The 18676-nt window shown below is 30.1% G+C and overlaps 2 protein-coding genes across 2 annotated transcripts; both read left to right on the top strand.

Annotated features, from left to right (window-relative positions):
- The first annotated feature begins 622 nt into the window (after positions 1–622).
- LOC112708133 (DEK domain-containing chromatin-associated protein 1) lies at positions 623–6738 on the top strand. The gene is made up of 11 exons (XM_025760288.3): positions 623–1615; positions 1882–1915; positions 2537–2616; positions 2725–2784; positions 3314–3424; positions 3530–3610; positions 4081–4155; positions 5087–5534; positions 5915–6012; positions 6094–6124; positions 6219–6738. Exons 1-11 carry the CDS (start codon positions 986–988, stop codon positions 6401–6403), a joined length of 1833 nt encoding a protein of 610 aa, XP_025616073.1. The 5' UTR covers positions 623–985; the 3' UTR covers positions 6404–6738.
- A 2803-nt stretch (positions 6739–9541) lies between these two features.
- On the top strand, positions 9542–14744 carry LOC112708132 (omega-hydroxypalmitate O-feruloyl transferase). Its single transcript, XM_025760287.3, has 4 exons — positions 9542–9675; positions 10364–10829; positions 12956–13313; positions 14017–14744. Exons 2-4 carry the CDS (start codon positions 10386–10388, stop codon positions 14517–14519), a joined length of 1305 nt encoding a protein of 434 aa, XP_025616072.1. The 5' UTR covers positions 9542–9675; positions 10364–10385; the 3' UTR covers positions 14520–14744.
- The last annotated feature ends 3932 nt before the right edge of the window (positions 14745–18676 follow it).

Here is an 18676-nt window from a genome sequence, read left to right as displayed (position 1 = left end):
GAGGGTAATTTTTTTATATTATTGTATAATAAACCTAATTATATACGTAATTAGCATATAATTATAATTTCGTTTACAAATTTTATTTGACTATAAATTATTATATATAAATTAAATCCTAAATAATTAATTAAGTGATTATAAAACTTAAAAAATATTTGTATAATAATAATATAAAATATTAGACATAATCATTTAATTATATATAATTTTTTAATAATTATTTATACAATTAATATAAAAATATAATTAATTTTATTAATTTATCATTATGTATATATGTATAAATTATAATTATTTACTGTGAGAATGGATTAAAATTAATTTATACCTAATAGGTATCTATAATTCTATTTTTGCATTGTCTTTTAAAAAAAAAAATAAACAAATTCTTAATTTTTTAATTCGAAGATACATAAATTTTTAATTAATTAAAAAAATATAAAAATATTTTTAACTTTTTAAAATACAAAATATTTAAATTTTTCTGTCTAAAATATATAAAAATAAATTAATCTTCTAAAAAAATTTAAATATTTCATATTTTAAAAAATAAAAATAATTTTTATATTTTTAATTAATCAAAAATTTATTTATTTTTCTCTCCACTTTGATGCAATAGTTTTGCCGGGAGTGTGAAAAGCAAAAACAAAGAAGGCGAGGGAGGGTTTAGGATTGCCAAAATTGCAAAAGCCCCCGCTCACAATTTTCCCATCAAAATTTTGAAACCCACACTTACAAACTCACACACACACACACTCACTCTCATTTCTCTCTCTCTCTTTTCTCTTTCTCTTTCTTTCTCACACAGTCACACACTCTTTTGAGCGCGCCCTCTCACTCAAATTAACGCTCCCAAAATACACACACCAATTTCACATTTCGCGATTCCCATTCATCTCTCCCAAATTCCCAAATCTGTTCGATTCGCTTCCATTCCCAATTCTAGGGTTTCTTCTTCCCCTCCTAGGGTTCACCAATCAACATGGCCACGGAAACCCTAGAAGAGAACAAGCCTCAACAGGAACCTCCCAAACCCGACGCAGATTCTGCTCCCAAATCCGACCCTCAGTCCGAACCTAAACCCGAACCTGAGAACCAAGACCAACAGGGAGCTCCACCTGAAGCAAAGCCCGAAGAGGAAGAGCATGACGAGGGGAATTCGAAGGAAGACGAGTCAAAGGAAGCTGCTCAAGAATCCAAGGTAGAAGAAGAGGAGGAGGAGAAGAAAGAGGGTAACAAGGTAGAAGAAGGAGAAGAGGAAGGTGGTGACGATGATGAGAAAGAAGAGCAAGAAGAAGAGAAGGACGGTGACGATGCAGTGAAAGACGAAGAGGAGGAGGAAGGAGACGGAGAGGACGCGGAGGAGGATGAAGAAGCTGAAGACGAAGACGAAGCTGAAGGTACTGAGAAGGCGAAGAAGAAGGGTAAGGAAACCGAAGCGAAGTCGAAGAAGGAGAAAGCGAGTAAGAAAGAAGTCTCCGAGAAGAAGGAACCGGTTACGCCGGTAAGTGACCGGCCGACGAGGGAGAGAAAGACGGTAGAGCGCTACTCTGTGCCATCTCCGGCGAGGTCTTCGAGGTCCTCAGCTGGTAAAGCGCTCGCAATTGCAAAGGTACGCTCCTTTCTTTCCACGCTATCTTACTCAATTTTTCAGATTTATGCTATATAGTTTTAGATGGAATGTAGCTCAATAGGTTCAGGTAGCACGAGATCAAACAGAACTATAGATGAAACCATTAAGAAAGATATAGATTTGAATAACTTGTCTGTAGACATGTTTTATATATATTTTCTTCGAGAAACAATTTATTTTTGTCCTTTTGAGGAATTAAGTATTGGTAATTTGGATTTGATTGTGTACATTTCTTCGGGTTTCAGGGTCGTGGTGAGCAGCTTAAGGATATCCCTAATGGTAGGTTCAAGTGGTTCAATGGCTTTACATTTAGACCCTGTTATTTTTGCCCCAACAAAAATCTATAGCTGCCCTGTGCTTTTCTGGATTTTGTTATTTGCACCTTATTCTAGAATTGTTTTTGGTTGAAATAACAAGTGTTGCTTGCTGGTAGCTTATTGATCAAGTGACTATGGGTATTATTTGAGGTACCATTTGACTAGCACTGGCGGTCTTGCATTAGTGTGTTAAAGTGCTTTCATTGATTTTATGTAGGGTTTGGTAATTTTCCTTTATTACTTCTGTATTTGTTGTTTTGCACTTCTTCATTTCTTTTATTTTGGGATGCTATTCCGTATTATTGTGATTATATTGGTTTCTGATCGATTCAATACATTTCTTATGTACCCATAGGTGCTATATTGGATTCTGATTCATTTATTTTCAGATGCTTAGTTGCAGAGCTTTTATTTGTGTTTTTCATTCAGTATGGTATTCTTAGGGAGGTCTGAATCTTCTTGTTTTCTGTAGTATTGATATCTATAGGATATTATCTTTCAAGATTTCCAAATTTTTGCTTGTTTTAACTTCTAATTATCTTTTTGCTGGTTAGTGTTGAAGTTAATGTATAAACTGTTTCAGTGGCTTTCAAGTTATCCAAGAGAAAACCTGATGACAACCTACATTTGCTTCATAATATACTTTTTGGGAAGAAATCTAAGGTGGTGATTTTGGTGAATTATTCTTGTTTCTCATTTCCTAAAAATTTAATTTTATTGTTCACATTTTTGCTTGTATCAACAACATGGCTGTCCCTGATTGTTTTGCAGGCACACAATTTAAAGAGAAATATAGGGCAGTTTTCTGGTTTTGTGTGGACTGAAAATGAGGTATGTTATGTTAGCACTAGTATAATTAGTAATAGTAAGGATTGAAGGGAAAATTGTAAATTACTTTGGAACCCTTGCCAAAGTGTCAAGAACCCTAAATGGTTCTGATGTTTTTAATATTTCTTTCTCTCTGAGGTGTTCCTAGACTGTTAGTCCCACAACAAGTACAAAATGTCAGACAAGTTATCTGTGGCTTCCCTTTCCCTATGTATTTCTCCCTCCAACTTCTTTTGTTCTAACAAATCTGAAATGGCCATACTCACCCTAGCCACTCCTAATTACATACTAATCAATTCACTGAATTGGGCATGTCACATGCCTTTGTCCTCTGTGTCTCCTACCCTGACGTGCCAATAAAATTTGTTCCTAACACTTTGTTGTTGGATAGCTCACCATGTTTGTCTTCTATTAACTATATTGCTGAATTTTCTGTTTTCACTTTTCATGTCCTATGTCATTGCTCAAACATTGAGCATCTGAGGTTGAGATTGACCTGCTATTAAAATATTGTTTGTATAATTCTTTGTAGGAAAAACAGCGGGCAAAGGTGAAGGAGAGGATTGACAAGTGTGTAAAAGAAAAGTTGTTGGATTTTTGTGATGTTCTTAATATTCCAATAAACAAGGCCAATGTGAAGAAGGTAAGTACTGATCTAATTCTCCTTGATCCACAGCCTCTTATTTCTAGAAGGGATTTTGCTATCTTTTGATTTGAAACTAAGTTATCACATTATACATGATTTCAGGAAGAACTGTCTATAAAGCTGTTGGAATTTTTGGAGTCCCCACATGCTACGACTGATGTTCTTCTTGCTGATAAAGAGCAGGTTTGTTATCTCTGGATTATTATATAAGGTTCTTGATCAATTAAGTTTTTTGTTTATAAATAAATAAAATACTTTGTGGAATAACAACATATCATAGTTTGAGCGGTTTGGTTAAAAACATTCCTCATGTATCTCTTGATTTTTCATTTTGATTCTTTCTAAATTGTTTCGCAGTTCAACTAGATGTCTTGGAATTAACATTATATCATTTCAAACTAAAAGAAAAGCAACCATGTGTCTCTGATACTTTTCTTATTTGTTGTATTTGACTTGCATGATCAATATGGCAAGTTGGCAACTGTAATTTAACAGCTGGACCTGGATTGATGGAAATAAATTCCTCTACATTTAATTATTTGTGTCAATGAATCCATGCCCATTCTTTAAACTCTAAATATGGTATCTTTATTTGTTTAGATTTCATGTATTTTAGATGTTTGAACTTAGAAATATGCTTCTATTTTTTGCAGAAGGGTAAAAAACGAACCAGAAAGGCAACTCCTAACAAATCCCCTGGGGAAGGATCTACAGAAACACATGCCAAGGTGTGTTTTCATTACTAAATTATATTTGTTCTGCTGCTTATAAGTCGATCACTAAGCTTTGATGTGCAATCTCTCGCTTCTAATTCTGATACTTATGTTACAAATTCCTCAAGTTTTGCTCACTGACATTGCTTCCGTGATGATTTAGTATCCTCCATTCCTCCTAAATGTATCTTATTTGGTCAGTTCTAGAGTTTGACTTTAATATGACTTAAATATGATTATATTCACTTTAATCCTAGCTGCATTTGATTGTGTGTGTGAGAGAGGAAGTGAGAGTAGAGGTGAACTTCTAATAGGACTTAAATATGATTATATTCACTTTAACCCCACAGCAATAGTTTATACCTGTTTTGTTTTCTGGTTATGTTTTGTGTTCATTGTTTTTTGCTTCTTGAAATTGTTGATATTCACTGTTGAAATATTGCATCTGCTTTGCTGCTAGTCCAGATCAGCCTGTTTAGTGTGATTGCACTCTCTTGTTTAACATGTGCCAATAACTTCTTTGTGTTGGGTTTTCTGTCAGAAACTTAACTATCTTAGCTTGTATTCTATCTAAGATTACCTCTCTGTGGAGTTTGGTATTGCAATCTGGTATAATTGTGAATGCAGTAGCTCAACCAAGTTGCTTTCTAACTATTGGCAGTTTCTGCTGAGTTGTTTTGTCTGGTTTTAGCACTTATTTTGCCTTTAGATAATTGGAGATACTTAGCTTTCTTGTTAAGTTTCTGCATTCAGTCAAATATGAAAGCAAATGATCATCTTATCTTTCCATCTGGATTTTTATTTTTGACCATAATTGACCAATATTGTTTGTTTTTCTCTTCCGTGCATATCTAGAGGATTTGGGTTGTGAACTTCCTTATTCATCAGGAGTATTACACATAGGCTTCAATTGTTTTAATTTTTTTGATATATTTGATATCTCCAGAAGCAAAAGCAACGTTCAGATGTTGGTAAAAAGAGAAAACAGTCTTCTGATGTTGAGGAGGATGATAAAGAGGAAGTGTCGGATGCTGAAGAGGCATCTCATGATGATGAAGACGTTGGAGTTCCAAATGATGAAAGTGAAGAGGAAAATAAATCAGAGGAAGAGGAAGAAAAACCAAGCACCCAAAAGCGCACTCCTAAAAAGATTGCAAAAGAGGGTTCAACTGGCAAAGCAGGAGAGAAATCTACGTCAGGCAAGAAGACATCTGTGAAGGCTGCTAAGAGTGTTGAGAAAACTCCAAAGAAGTCCTCTTTAAAAAAGACTGACCAGGATAGTGCTTCTGCATCCAAGAAGCAGAAAACCTCTAGTGAAAAGTCGGATACTAAGGGAAAGGCTGCAAGCAAAAAACAAACAGAGAAGCCGTCAAAAGCCTCGGTGAAGGATCAAGGTGAATTGATTGCATTTTTCCCAATTTACATATGATGTTATCTGTAGTGCTTACTCTATTTCTGTTAGCATTCTGTTTGTGTGAAATAGTTTTAGAACTTGTTAACTTTGATTAAGTAGTCTTGTCAAACTGTTTTGGGAAACTTTCCTTCTCAGGTGTTTGGTTGGGGGGGGGGGGGGATGGGACATAAGTTTTCATGGATGAGCTAAATGCTGACAATTACAGATCTCACATGAAATTTGCCTCCCCATTTTTACCATCCTGATAAGCACACCGTTGATATGAATTCGTATCAAGTTACACAGCATGGTTCTGTATTTTTTATGTGGCTGTTTGTAAATTTTCCATCTCAAATTATTCTGTTCCAATGCCATTGTTAGGGAAAGGAAAAGGTAGTAAGAAGTCCAAGAAGGAACCTAGCAGGGAGGACATGCATGCAGTTGTAGTTGATATTCTGAAGGAAGTTGATTTTAATACTGTAAGTAATGACTTCTGTGGCAATAAAATCTTTCTTCCAAACGTTTAAGTTACTGATTTAATTTGACTTTCTTTGATTCAGGCAACTCTATCTGATATCCTCAGGCAACTTGGTATGATCTCTTTTTATTGACATACATTACATCTCATTCCTGAAAGAAGGGAAATGAATTATTGAAATGATATTCTTTAATGTAATGTTGGCAGGTACCCACTTTGGCCTGGATTTAATGCATAGAAAAGCAGAGGTGAAGGATATAATTACAGATGTAATTAATAACATGTCTGATGAGGAAGTTGAAGGAGAAGACGATGATGATAATGATGGTGATGGTGATGGTGATGATGGTGATGGAGCAAAAGACGATGAGGGTGATGATGATGAAGCTTGAAACTTTAGAGGGATAAATAATATTTGACCTGTGCAGAAATTAGAGGCAATTGGGTCAGTCCAATAGCTAGAGTTTATCTTGATGATTCTCCTATCAGCTGTCTCTATAGGTTAAGCTATGGTAGATATTTGGTTTGAGTTGTGACATTTTGTGATAGATGATCTAAATTAGGTTTGTACTTTGTACCATATTAGATTAACCCAGTTCCCTGTATTACTGATGTGATATTTTATTTTCTCATTGAATAGTTTTTTTTTTTTTTTATAATTTCTTTTTCACCTGCCTGTAAACTATATTTCCTTCTAATTTAGATCAATGTCATGTTCTTTCTTTTATTTGTTGAATTTAGATTTTGGGTCCTTGAAATGTGCTCGCTTTATTGATGGTAATCTGTTAACCCAGACATACATATATAATCGTAATTTTGGAATATAACTGTGGATTCAAAACTTGTGGTGTAATCTAGACGAAATGGGCCACTTATGCAGGTTTGATATTTGGAGTGAATTCATTTAAAATGATTAAGGATTTCTTTTGTTTCTGTCTGAATTATTGTTACCAGTGGACTTCTTTTGTTGTTTCTTGGGCCGTTTGATAATTCAAACAACATCTACTGGCATGTCCAAAAACAAAAAAAACGATGATCGATTTTCTTATAAAAGAAACGAGTAAAATGAGTGAAATACTAATTAAGATTATCCACAAAAGAAACAGAAAAGGAGGAAAACCATTGCACCTTAAGCGGACAATCAATGGGCTAATCTGCCTAATTAATGGCCTTGTGACCCCAATTAATTTAGTCGGTTGGATAGGCAAATTTACATTTTAGGGATATTTGGTAAGTCACCTTTTAGATTATCAAAAATAGATTGAGATGTAATTTATTTAAATTTTTTCTTTATAGGAGATTATGAGTGTTTGGTTTAAAGATTTAACAGATGAACTAAAAATATATACTAGAAAATCACCTCCCTAGGGTCATATTTTACTCTTATTTTTATTCAATCGGTTGAAGATTTGAGCAATTGAGCCATAAGTTTTGCACATGCATCCACCGTCTTGGACTTACTTTATAATATAATTTCTCTCTTCTTTTGGTTAAAAAATATTAAATATTTATATGAGTGCCTTGCCACAAACTACAAAATCCATGACGTCTAAATATAAGCAAAGTTTATATTCATCTGTGCACTTCAACTCTCATCCTCTGCTACTGAAACCTTATGATCAATACTCTTCAACTAACCATTTATAATATGCTTTTAAAATAGATAGATAAAAAAAATAAAATTATTTCTTGATTTTGACGCTTTGGGTTAGATATGGGTATGTGACAAATCGACAGTATGGCTGGCAAATGAAACAAATTAACAAGTTGAATTTCTAGCTACACCAAAATGGGGAAATAAATGCTATATATTCAATGACTCTCAATCTTTCTAGACCATACACCACTTATCTAATATTTTGTGTGCTTTTTTATGATTAGTAATGCTAAATAGGAAGTGTTAGATAAACAACAACATGAATAATTACCAAGTAAATAAAAATACACTATACCTTAATTTAATGTTATTAATTAAATTTAAAATTAATTTATATTTTTAATCTTATTAATACACATTTTTAAAAATATTATTGGTTATCTATATTTTTTCATGCTGAATTAGTGCATGCGTGCTTTTATCAATAATAATAATAATAATAATAATAATAATAATAATAATAATAATAATAATAATAATAATAATAATAATTTGTGTAGGCATATTTGGGATGTTAACTCCCCAACCACCTCCATAATGCTAAGTGCAATGCATGCTTCTGAGGATGCAAATGTTTGGTTTTCCTGCTCTCCACAGTTACAACTTTGCCTCCAAATTAAAAAATGTTACAAATTGTTACTCTTAATTTTTTTCAAATGATTTTATAAAGTATGAACTTATATTATATATATATTTTTTATCTTAAATTTTATATAGTGTGAAATCATAATTTATATTACAAGAAATTGAGAATATCAATTGAAACAATGCCGCACATAATGTCTGCGTTCATTTAATTGCCCTTATCAACTTTGAAATTAGTACCCATAAAAATACCACTAATGTCCCTACCAAATTCCTATATTTTAATGAGGGGTCCAACCAAGTGTACATAGAAATATAGGTCTTTCCTAATAAAATTATTAAGAATGGTACAAAATAGATTATGTTTTTGAATTTTCACTCTATGTGCCTTCTGCCTTCATATCGAAAACTTAAGGGTAGGTCTGGTTTATTCATGTTAATTGTGTTTTTAAGAATATATATATTAATTTATCATAAAAATATTATTTTTTTATATTTTTAATATATTAAATACATAAAAAAACTTAACAAGTTTTTAATATTCTTTTTTTATAATGTTTTGTTAGGAGTCAGGACACAATTCAGTAAAACTTTTTAATATTTTTGTTTTTAGCATTTAGAAAAAAAATATTTTATATTTTTTATCTTATATTTTTTAAAATATAAAAAGATAGATCAAATAGTCTCACTATTTCACATTTCAAGATAAATTTTTCTTTTTCAAATTCCTAAATAGTACTTTTAAAATACTAACAGCTAGCAAATTTTTTTTAACAAAATAGCTCAAATAAAAATGAAACATTTCCAATTGAAATGAGTGCAATTTCAATTGTATAAGATAGTATTTGATAAGTGTATTAAGAAAAAATGGGAAAAATTAAGATGAAACAAAATAGTGTTTGGTGGTGATATGCATGTCATAGTAATTATCTTCCTATTATCATTAGACTAGACAGAAAAAAAATGTTAAAAATTTTTTAACCATTAATAAAAAAAAGACGTTTAAAATTAAAAAAATAAGAGTTTAATTAATATGTGTTTTTAAAACACATAATAAATTTATTTTTAAATTTTTTATTTAATAAATATAGAATAAATGTATTAAAAACTTAATTTTTTTATTTTTAATTTGTAATCTTAATTTATACTCTTAAAACATATGATAGATAAATCCAAAAAATAAAAGTTATACTTTGAGTATAAAACAAATATTCAACCGACCTTAATTGAAGTGTTCATTTAAAGTCTACTGTACTAATAAAAGGACGGAAACATAACTCTATTAAATTTCAAATGAACATGTTTTTGACCAAAATACCCTCAGCACTTATTATATAAACTTCTCTAACCATGCACCAAATGTCCAAAACGAATTTCACTTCATTAAATCATTCAACATAGAGGCTTGCATTAAAGATTCCGGTAAAACTCTTACCTTGTCTTTCAATCATATCCATTCCTTTTGCTATGACATGTATATATTCATTAAACTATAAGTCTAAGTTATTTGAATTATTTAGGGGTTGTTTATTTTGTTTTTTTTTAAGTAATTTTTGTTTTTAGAATTTTGTAAAAAAATAAAAAAATAAAAGATGAAAATAAAAAATAAATTTTTATTAATTTGTCTTCTTTTCTTTTTATAAATACATTTTATGTTTAGTTTGTATTTTTATTTTTTATTTTATTTTATTTTTTAAAATTTTGTGAAAGAAAAAATAATAAAAATAATAAAATTTTATTTTTTGTCTTTACTTAATAAATTTTTAAAAACAAAAAATATTAAAAATAAAAAAATAAAAACACAAACTAAATACATAATTAGATATTATGTTCTGATTTTTACAAAATTAAAAATTAGTAGTTGATTTTTGGCCGACAGATTAAATATTTTTAATACCATTTTTTTTTAGGTGAAGATTTACATAAATTTGTTTTCATGTGGAATTGTTAGTTGAGATGGTGAGATAATTTGACATATTTAACTAAATTATAATTTAACGATTTTCAACTAACAGCTTCACATGAAGTGTACTGCATATGAGTTTCTACTTTTTTTTTAATATAATTTCTTAAATCTCACACACACATTTTTTTTCCCTTTTTTCTTCAGAAAGGTTATTAATTATCTCAAGATGGAAAATGGGCATGGCTCAAAATTTGAACTTGTTGTAAGGCAAATAGGAGAACCAATGAAAGTGAAGCCTTCAGAAGAAACACAAAAGGGACTCTATTTCCTTTCAAACCTTGACCAGAACATTGCTGTTCCAGTTAAAACAGTTTATTGCTTCAAATCAAGTTCAAGGGGAAATGAAGAAGCTCCACAAGTAATCAAAGATTCACTCTCAAAGATTCTTGTCCCTTATTACCCCATGGCAGGTACCTTGATTCTAAGCAAAGAAGGGAAGCTTATAGTGGATTGCACTGAAGAGGGTGCAGTGTTTGTTGAGGCTGAAGCAGAGTGTAACATTGAAGACATTGGAGATTTAACAAAACCAGATCCTCATAATCTTGGCAAACTTGTTTATAGTGTTCCTGGTGCAACCAATATTCTTCAGATGCCTCTTATGACTGCTCAGGTTTGATATAATTTTTTTTTAATTTAATTTATTTGCCACCAAAATTAGTATCACCAATTTTTTCTAGAAAAGTATAGTGAATATGCATGTTTTTGTGATCCTTTATATATTTCCATTATCTTTCAATGAAATTTATAAAAAAATATTATGAGTAGAGTTTCGAAATTTGATCTGATATGATTATATTAATTTTAGACTCGATGGATAATTTAATACAATCGGGTCAAACCAAATCAAATCCGATCTTAATTAGTTTGAGTATTGATTATAGAATCGCAAAACTTGAACCCGATTAGTTTAGTATTAATTAAAAAATAAATAAAATCTAATAATACATATATAAATTTATCTCTTAATTTTATAGTCTTTTAAATTATGATAGTTATATTTAAGTTTGAATCGATGATGTATTTTTTTAATATTATTATTATATATTTATAGTATTAGATGATTTTTTTATTTTTCTTTCAAATTTTTTTAAATTTCATCTTAAAGCAGATAATTACTTACTCGAACAGGTTGAATCCAGATTTAATTAATTTGAATTGGTTCGGATTTACTCATTAAAAATAATAAATTCAAATCAATTAAATTTAATCAGTTTGATTTTCATTTTCCTTCAAATCCAACCAACCGACTAGTGAATACCCATTTTTGTGTTAACCTCTTTTATATATCTTTTATTTTTTAGTATTAGAATAGATTGATAAAAGGTGGTATAAATATTTTTTTATTTTTAATATATAATATAAAAAATCGAATCAATGTTTCAAAAACCATGCATTTCCATAAATTATTTGTTGAGTTCAAGTATCTATAATTAGAGTGAATATTAGAATATTAAATAAGTTAATCGATTCTAAAAAATTATTAAATAAGACTATTTTATTATTTAAGTTATATTTTAATTTTATATTTTATGTATTTAATTTAATCTTTTAATTTTACTTAAAAATTTGATATTTTTTATACCTTAATCATATGTATATCTATCACTTTTCTATTTGTTTCTCTTCTTTTCCATTGTATCTCACTCTTTTCAAACACAATTGAGTTCCTAACCCTCCACACCCATAATCTTTTTTCTCACACACCTTCCCTCATAAAAATTCCTTCTTCCTTTTTACCCTCCACTTTCTCCCTACTATATATAACAATTCACCCACATCATTCTCGCTGCTTTAATTCCTCAACCTATTTCTTTTGTTCTTACAGTGTTTTTTCAATTCGATAAATTAATGGCTAATTCATTATAAATTAGAATTTCATTTAAAAATTTATTACTAATCAATTAGTTATTGTATGTATAATGCAAATTTTAAATTTTTGATATTTATTTAAATAAATTAGTGAACTAACCACTAAAATACTCTAACTTAATTTTTTAACTTATTCTTAGTGGCTAGTCTTTTTAATATAACAAACCAAACCAACAAGACAATTTAAAAAAAAAAATTCACTTTGGCTACACATAATGAATCCGAAAGTAATAATGCCAATATTTTTTTATATATAATTATCCTATTAATAATTTTGTATCATGTTAAAGTACACATGAATGCATGATATTGCTGAATAATGAATTGATATTGCACATTTCCACATATTGATGACGTGACATGTTATTAATAAATTTTACATAACTTGTGACATCATCAATTGACTAATTGCTATTTTATTAGAGACTAAAATGACTTAAGTAAATAAATTTGCAGATTATATATCAACGCTTTTAAAACTTCAAAGCCGAATTAAAATACATTTACATTTTGAATATCAAATAGACTATTTTAATTTACTCTTTTAAATAATGTACAAAATATAATATTCAACCAACTAGTATTCTTTTATATTATTTTTTTTTCTGTCAATATCAGTTAATTTATTCAGAATTATTTTATTTATTTTAAATTTTAAATTATAAACCTAAATATAAATTAAATCTGGCTAAGTAAAAGTTAGTTCTTTATATTTTTTCGTATATGAACTATATTATATTATGTCTTTGTTTTGAACAAAGATTTCAGTTATTGTGTTCCTCCAACTGTCTCATGAATTGAACATGTAGATTTCTTATAAAACATCATAAACCTAATAAAGGTATTGAGTTAAAAATGATGTTTCAGGTGACAAAGTTCAAATGTGGAGGATTCAGTTTGGGACTAAACATGATCCATTGCATGAAAGATGGAATATGTGCCATGGAATTTGTGAATGCATGGAGCAATGTAGCCAGAGGCTTGAGCTTGAAGGTTCCTCCATATCTCGACCGATCGATGCTCAGAGCGCGCGACCCTCCCAAGATCGAATTTGAACACACAGAATTTGAGCAGATAGAAGATGTATCAAACACTAACAAGCTTTATGAAGAAGAGATGATCTACAAATCATTCACCTTTGACCCTAACAAGCTTGAACACCTCAAGAAAATGGCTACCCAAGATGGGGTTTTGAAGAAATGCACAAGTTTTGAAGCACTCTCAGGTATAATATATAGAATCTCGATTTAACTCTTAAAATATTTTGATATTATAATTTTAAATGAATTAGTTGATTTCATAAAATTTGAGTAAATGGTCAAATTAATCTTCGAAAGATCACATATTTTTTAAATTAATTCTAAAAAGATTTTTTATAATCAAATTTATTCTTTAAAAATTTTAAATTAACCATTTTAATCGTTCTGTAAGTTTTGTTGATAATGTCATTAAAATTTATTGACGTGACACGTTAAATAACACTATAACACGCTCCTAGTAATCATAATTGGCAGTTAACATTATAAGTTTATAAAATTAGATCAAATCAGCCCTAAATTGAGGGATTCCAATACTTCAGGTTTTTTTTCTTAATTAGATTTTGATTTGATCTAATTTCATAAACTTATCATGCTAATAGTCAATTAAGACTCTTATGTGTGTGTTGTAGTATCACTTAAGGTGCCACGTTAATAAATTTTAGTGCTTTCGACAAAGAAAATGACAGAAGAACTATTGCGATTAATTTAAAATCTTTAAAAAATAAATTTGATTAATAATATTTTTTAGAGATAAATTTGGAGAACAAATGATTTTTTAAAGACAAATATAACAATACCATTAAATTTTGTACTAAATCAAACAATTTTACGATTTAAATCTTATTACGAATGATTTTATTTATTATGAAAAATCTGGATTTTGTGCAGGATTTGTATGGAGGGCTAGATCTGAAGCATTAAGAATGAAAGCTGATCAAAAGACTAAACTACTCTTTGCAGTTGATGGAAGGTCCAAATTTGTGCCACCAATACCTGAGGGGTACTTTGGGAATGCTATTGTTCTAACAAACTCTCTTTGTAAGGCTGGTGAATTACTGAATAGCCCTTTGTCATATTCAGTGAGTTTGGTTCATGAAGCAATTGAAATGGTGAATGATAGTTACATGAGATCAGCCATTGATTATTTTGAAGTCACAAGAGCAAGGCCTTCTTTGGCAGCTACACTATTGATCACAACTTGGACAAAGTTGTCATTTCACACTACAAATTTTGGTTGGGGTGATCCTTTGTGTTCTGGTCCTGTTACTTTGCCTGAAAGAGAAGTTGTTTTGTTCTTGTCTCATGGCCATGGAAGGAGAAGTATTAATGTTCTTATGGGTTTGCCTGCTTCTGCCATGAACACCTTTCAGCAATTGGTTAACCAAGTTTGATCGCGCTTGATTTGTGTTTTCGTTTTCCATTTTTATTTTAAAAAATGTAAGATATTTAAATTTCTTCGAGAGATCGGTTTGTCTTTATATATTTTGAAATGAAAAATTTAAATATCTCATATTTTAGAAGATAAGAAGCGCTTTTGTATTTTCAATTAGTCAATAATTTATGTATCTTCGAATTAAAAAGTTAAAAATCTATTTATTTTTTCTTTTTATTTTTAATATTTTTGATTTATAAATTTTATAAAAAAAAAAAAAACACAAATCAAACCCATTCTTAGATGTTTTTAAAAAAAGAAAAAGATCTATTGATTTTTCATTTGACATATCCATAAATACATATATGTAAGATTTACTGATACAAATATGTATCGCTATTAGTTGTATATTACCACATTGTACTAGGCCTTTGATGATATATTTTATTACTAGTATTATTATTTAAGTGTTGTAATAAAGGTATTCAATTTACATATGTACTAAGATGTTAATTAAAGCAATGTGAATGAAAAGTGGGATTTTTCTATTATGTTTTTCCTAGCTAGATGTTACATATCTCATGCTTAACTCAAACTTTAAGAAATGTTTCGTATTATATAAGGCAAACATTTTTTGGAACAAAATTAGGATGGCCTGGACATGAAAATGTCACATATTCAAAAAATTATATCAATTTTATTAATTAGCTTTAGCATAAGTTATAATTTAAATATCATAATTTTTCTATCCTCACTTAAAAATTTTAAATTCGAGTCTCATTCTCAATTTAAAAAAAAAAAGGCAAGCCTCCTTAGAGCTGTAAGCCAAGACTTTGGTAATAAATTAATTGCTCTTATCTTCATATCATATATATTTCTCAGGGATTTTAGAAAGATTAAAAAAAACTAAAAAATAATCAAAATTTATTTTATTTATTATTTATTAATTATAATAATAATTAATAAATATTAAATAAGATAAATTTAAACTATTTTTATTAATTTTTTTTATCTCTTAGATATTATTGATATTTCTTTAATTCTTCCTATTGCATTTAGGAATTTCCTTTTCCAACCAACATTCTTCAAATGCCTCCTCAGGTTTCACATACATTAATCAATAATTGCCTAACCTAGCATCATCATTAAAATTAATTTTGTTTTCTTGAACCAACTGGGCTGGAGCCCAAACAGAAAATTACATTAATATCTAACTTTTAGTCTATAAAATTCTCATCACAACATCATTCATTAAAACAGATTTTAACATTTAGAAATAATTAAATTAGTCTCTAAAATTATACAGTACTAATATAAAACATAAAAATATGAATATAATATGACTAAAATTTTAATATGTTCAAATAAATACCTAATTAATCATACTCATTTTAGATCTACGTCAATATAAAACTAATTTCATATATAAATAATGAATTTCAAGTTACAACAACAACAACAACAATAATAATAATAATAATAATAATAATATAGCATTGAAAATTGTTTACCCTCACCATTTCAGAATCCATAACCTTTATATGGACCATGATGATGATGATGCTCACCATTATTATTAGCATAACAAAGAAAACGTTTAGGACTAAGAAGAAGAAGAAAAAAAGTACAATAATACCCTTTTGACCTTATTATTATTATTATTGATATGTTGTTGTTTTGGTGGAATCCATTTGAGCCAAGACTTTGAAAAAGAAATCAAGATTGCAAGGAAGCAAAATTGGCCCATCAAATTGAAAAGCATATTCCAATTCAGCTTCTTCTAATAGCATCATGAACAAAGGGTGGTTTGCATCTTTTGTTTTCACTACAAACCTTTGATTTTCAGGCCCAACGAACATACACTGAGAAGCAACCATTTGGAGCCATCATCATTTCTGACCCATCTTTTTTTTATGAATAATAATAAATATTATAAAGCTTCCATACCTTCATAATCAAGCTCTTCAATTTTCCCTTCACATACCCCATTTATTTGGATTTAAATTAAATCCTGCAACTATAAGGAAAATCGGAAATAATAATTATTATTATAATAATGTTATTATATAGGAAGAGAAATTAATTATTAATAAATACATAATAATATAGATATATATATATATATATATAGAAAACTATTTCTAAAACTATTCACTAAGAGAGAGATACATATATTTGAGTCATAAAAGTGTATATATATATATATATATATATATATATACATATGAGGATTTGAGGAATGGCTACTAACCAATAAGTTGTGTATGAATGCATAACATTGTACTAAATTTATATATTATTAATTTCATTATTCATATATATGGTTGCTGATTTGGTCTTCATCTATGGGTGGGTTTGAGAAGAATTAAGAAGAAGAAGCAAGAAGAACAGCAATGATTAATTTGACAATTTTGGTCGTTGATGTAACTTGCATGCATTGTTGTCAAAATTTGCCGCAAAATTTAAAGTGAGAGATTAATTGTTGTATGAAAGTCAATTAACTCAACTCTATGACAAAGAATGAATTTATGATGCACAACTCATATAGAGACGGACACGAAATGATACGGAATACGAAATGATACTGAACACCTCATATGTAAATTTTAAAATCTTATAAAATATAGGACATATATACATATAAAATATAAAATATTTTTTGGATAAATTATAATGATATTTTAATATTAATTAATCTTTTAATTATTTTTAATATCTTATTTTAATTACAACAACAACAACAAAGCTTTGTCCCACTAAGTGGGGTCGGCTACATGAATCAAACAACGCCATTGTGCTCTGTCATGTATCATGTCTACAGTGAGACCGTTTACATGTAGATCTCGTCTGACCACCTCATGGATGGTCTTCTTAGGTCTTCCTCTGCCTTTCGCCCTTTGTCCATCTTCCATCTCATCCACCCTCCTGACTGGATGTTCTATCGGTCTTCTTCTCACATGTCCAAACCACCTGAGACGCGATTCAACCATCTTTTCCACAATGGGTGCTACTCCAACTCTCTCCCTTATATCTTCATTCCTTATTTTATCCAATCGCGTATGACCACTCATCCATCTCAACATCTTCATCTCTGCCACACTCAGCTTATGTTCGTGCTCCCCTTTAGCCGCCCAACACTCCGTACCATACAGCATCGCCGGTCTTATAGCAGTGCGATAGAATTTACCTTTAAGTTTTAAAGGCACTTTTTTGTCGCATATAAAACCAGATGCACTCCGCCATTTTGACCAACCTGCTTGGATCCTATGATTTACATCATGTTCAATCTCTCCATTATCCTGTATGATGCACCCGAGATACTTAAAACTTTTAACTTTTCGTAGGGTGTTCTCTCCAATTTTCACCTCTATATTGGAGTTTTCCCTTCTCAGACTGAACTTACATTCCATTTATTCCGTCTTGCTACGGCTTATGCGCAGACCATACACTTCTAGAGCTTCTCTTCATAACTCCAACTTCTTATTTAGGTCTTCCCTTGACTCTCCCATAAGGACGATATCATCGGCAAAAAGCATGCACCATGGCACAGGCTCTTGGATGTGCTCTGTGAGTACTTCCAAGACTAATGTGAAAAGGTATGGACTTAAGGATGATCCCTGGTGTAATCCTATACCAATAGGGAATTCCTCTGTCACACCACCTTGAGTCTTCACACTAGTTGTGGCCCCATCATACATGTCTTTAATTGCCCGAATATATGCGATCCTTACTCTCCTCTTTTCTAAAACCTTCCATAAGACCTCCCTTGGTACCCTATCATACGCTTTTTCCAAATCAATAAACACCATGTGTAGATCCCTTTTATTACTACGATACCTCTCCATCATCCTTCTTAATAGGTATATCGCTTCAGTGGTAGATCTGCCTGGCATAAATCCAAATTGGTTCTCTGTTACTTGTGTCTCTTTTCTCAACCTCCGTTCTATCACCCTTTCCCATAACTTCATAGTATGACTCATAAGCTTAATCCCTCTATAATTTCCGCAACTTTGTATATCCCCCTTATTCTTGTAGATAGGTACCAATGTGCTCTTTCTCCACTCATCAGGCATCTTCTTTGACCTTAAAATCTCATTAAAAAGCTTGGTTAACCAGTTGATGCCTTTTCCTTCAAGACCCTTCCAAACCTCAATCGGGATATTATCAGGTCCTACT

This window comes from Arachis hypogaea, chromosome 8 (genome assembly GCF_003086295.3).
Source record: "Arachis hypogaea cultivar Tifrunner chromosome 8, arahy.Tifrunner.gnm2.J5K5, whole genome shotgun sequence".
Taxonomy (NCBI): Eukaryota; Viridiplantae; Streptophyta; class Magnoliopsida; order Fabales; family Fabaceae; genus Arachis; species Arachis hypogaea.
The sequence above is the reverse complement of the archived record's forward strand: the minus strand, read 5'-3'. Positions and strand labels throughout refer to the sequence as shown.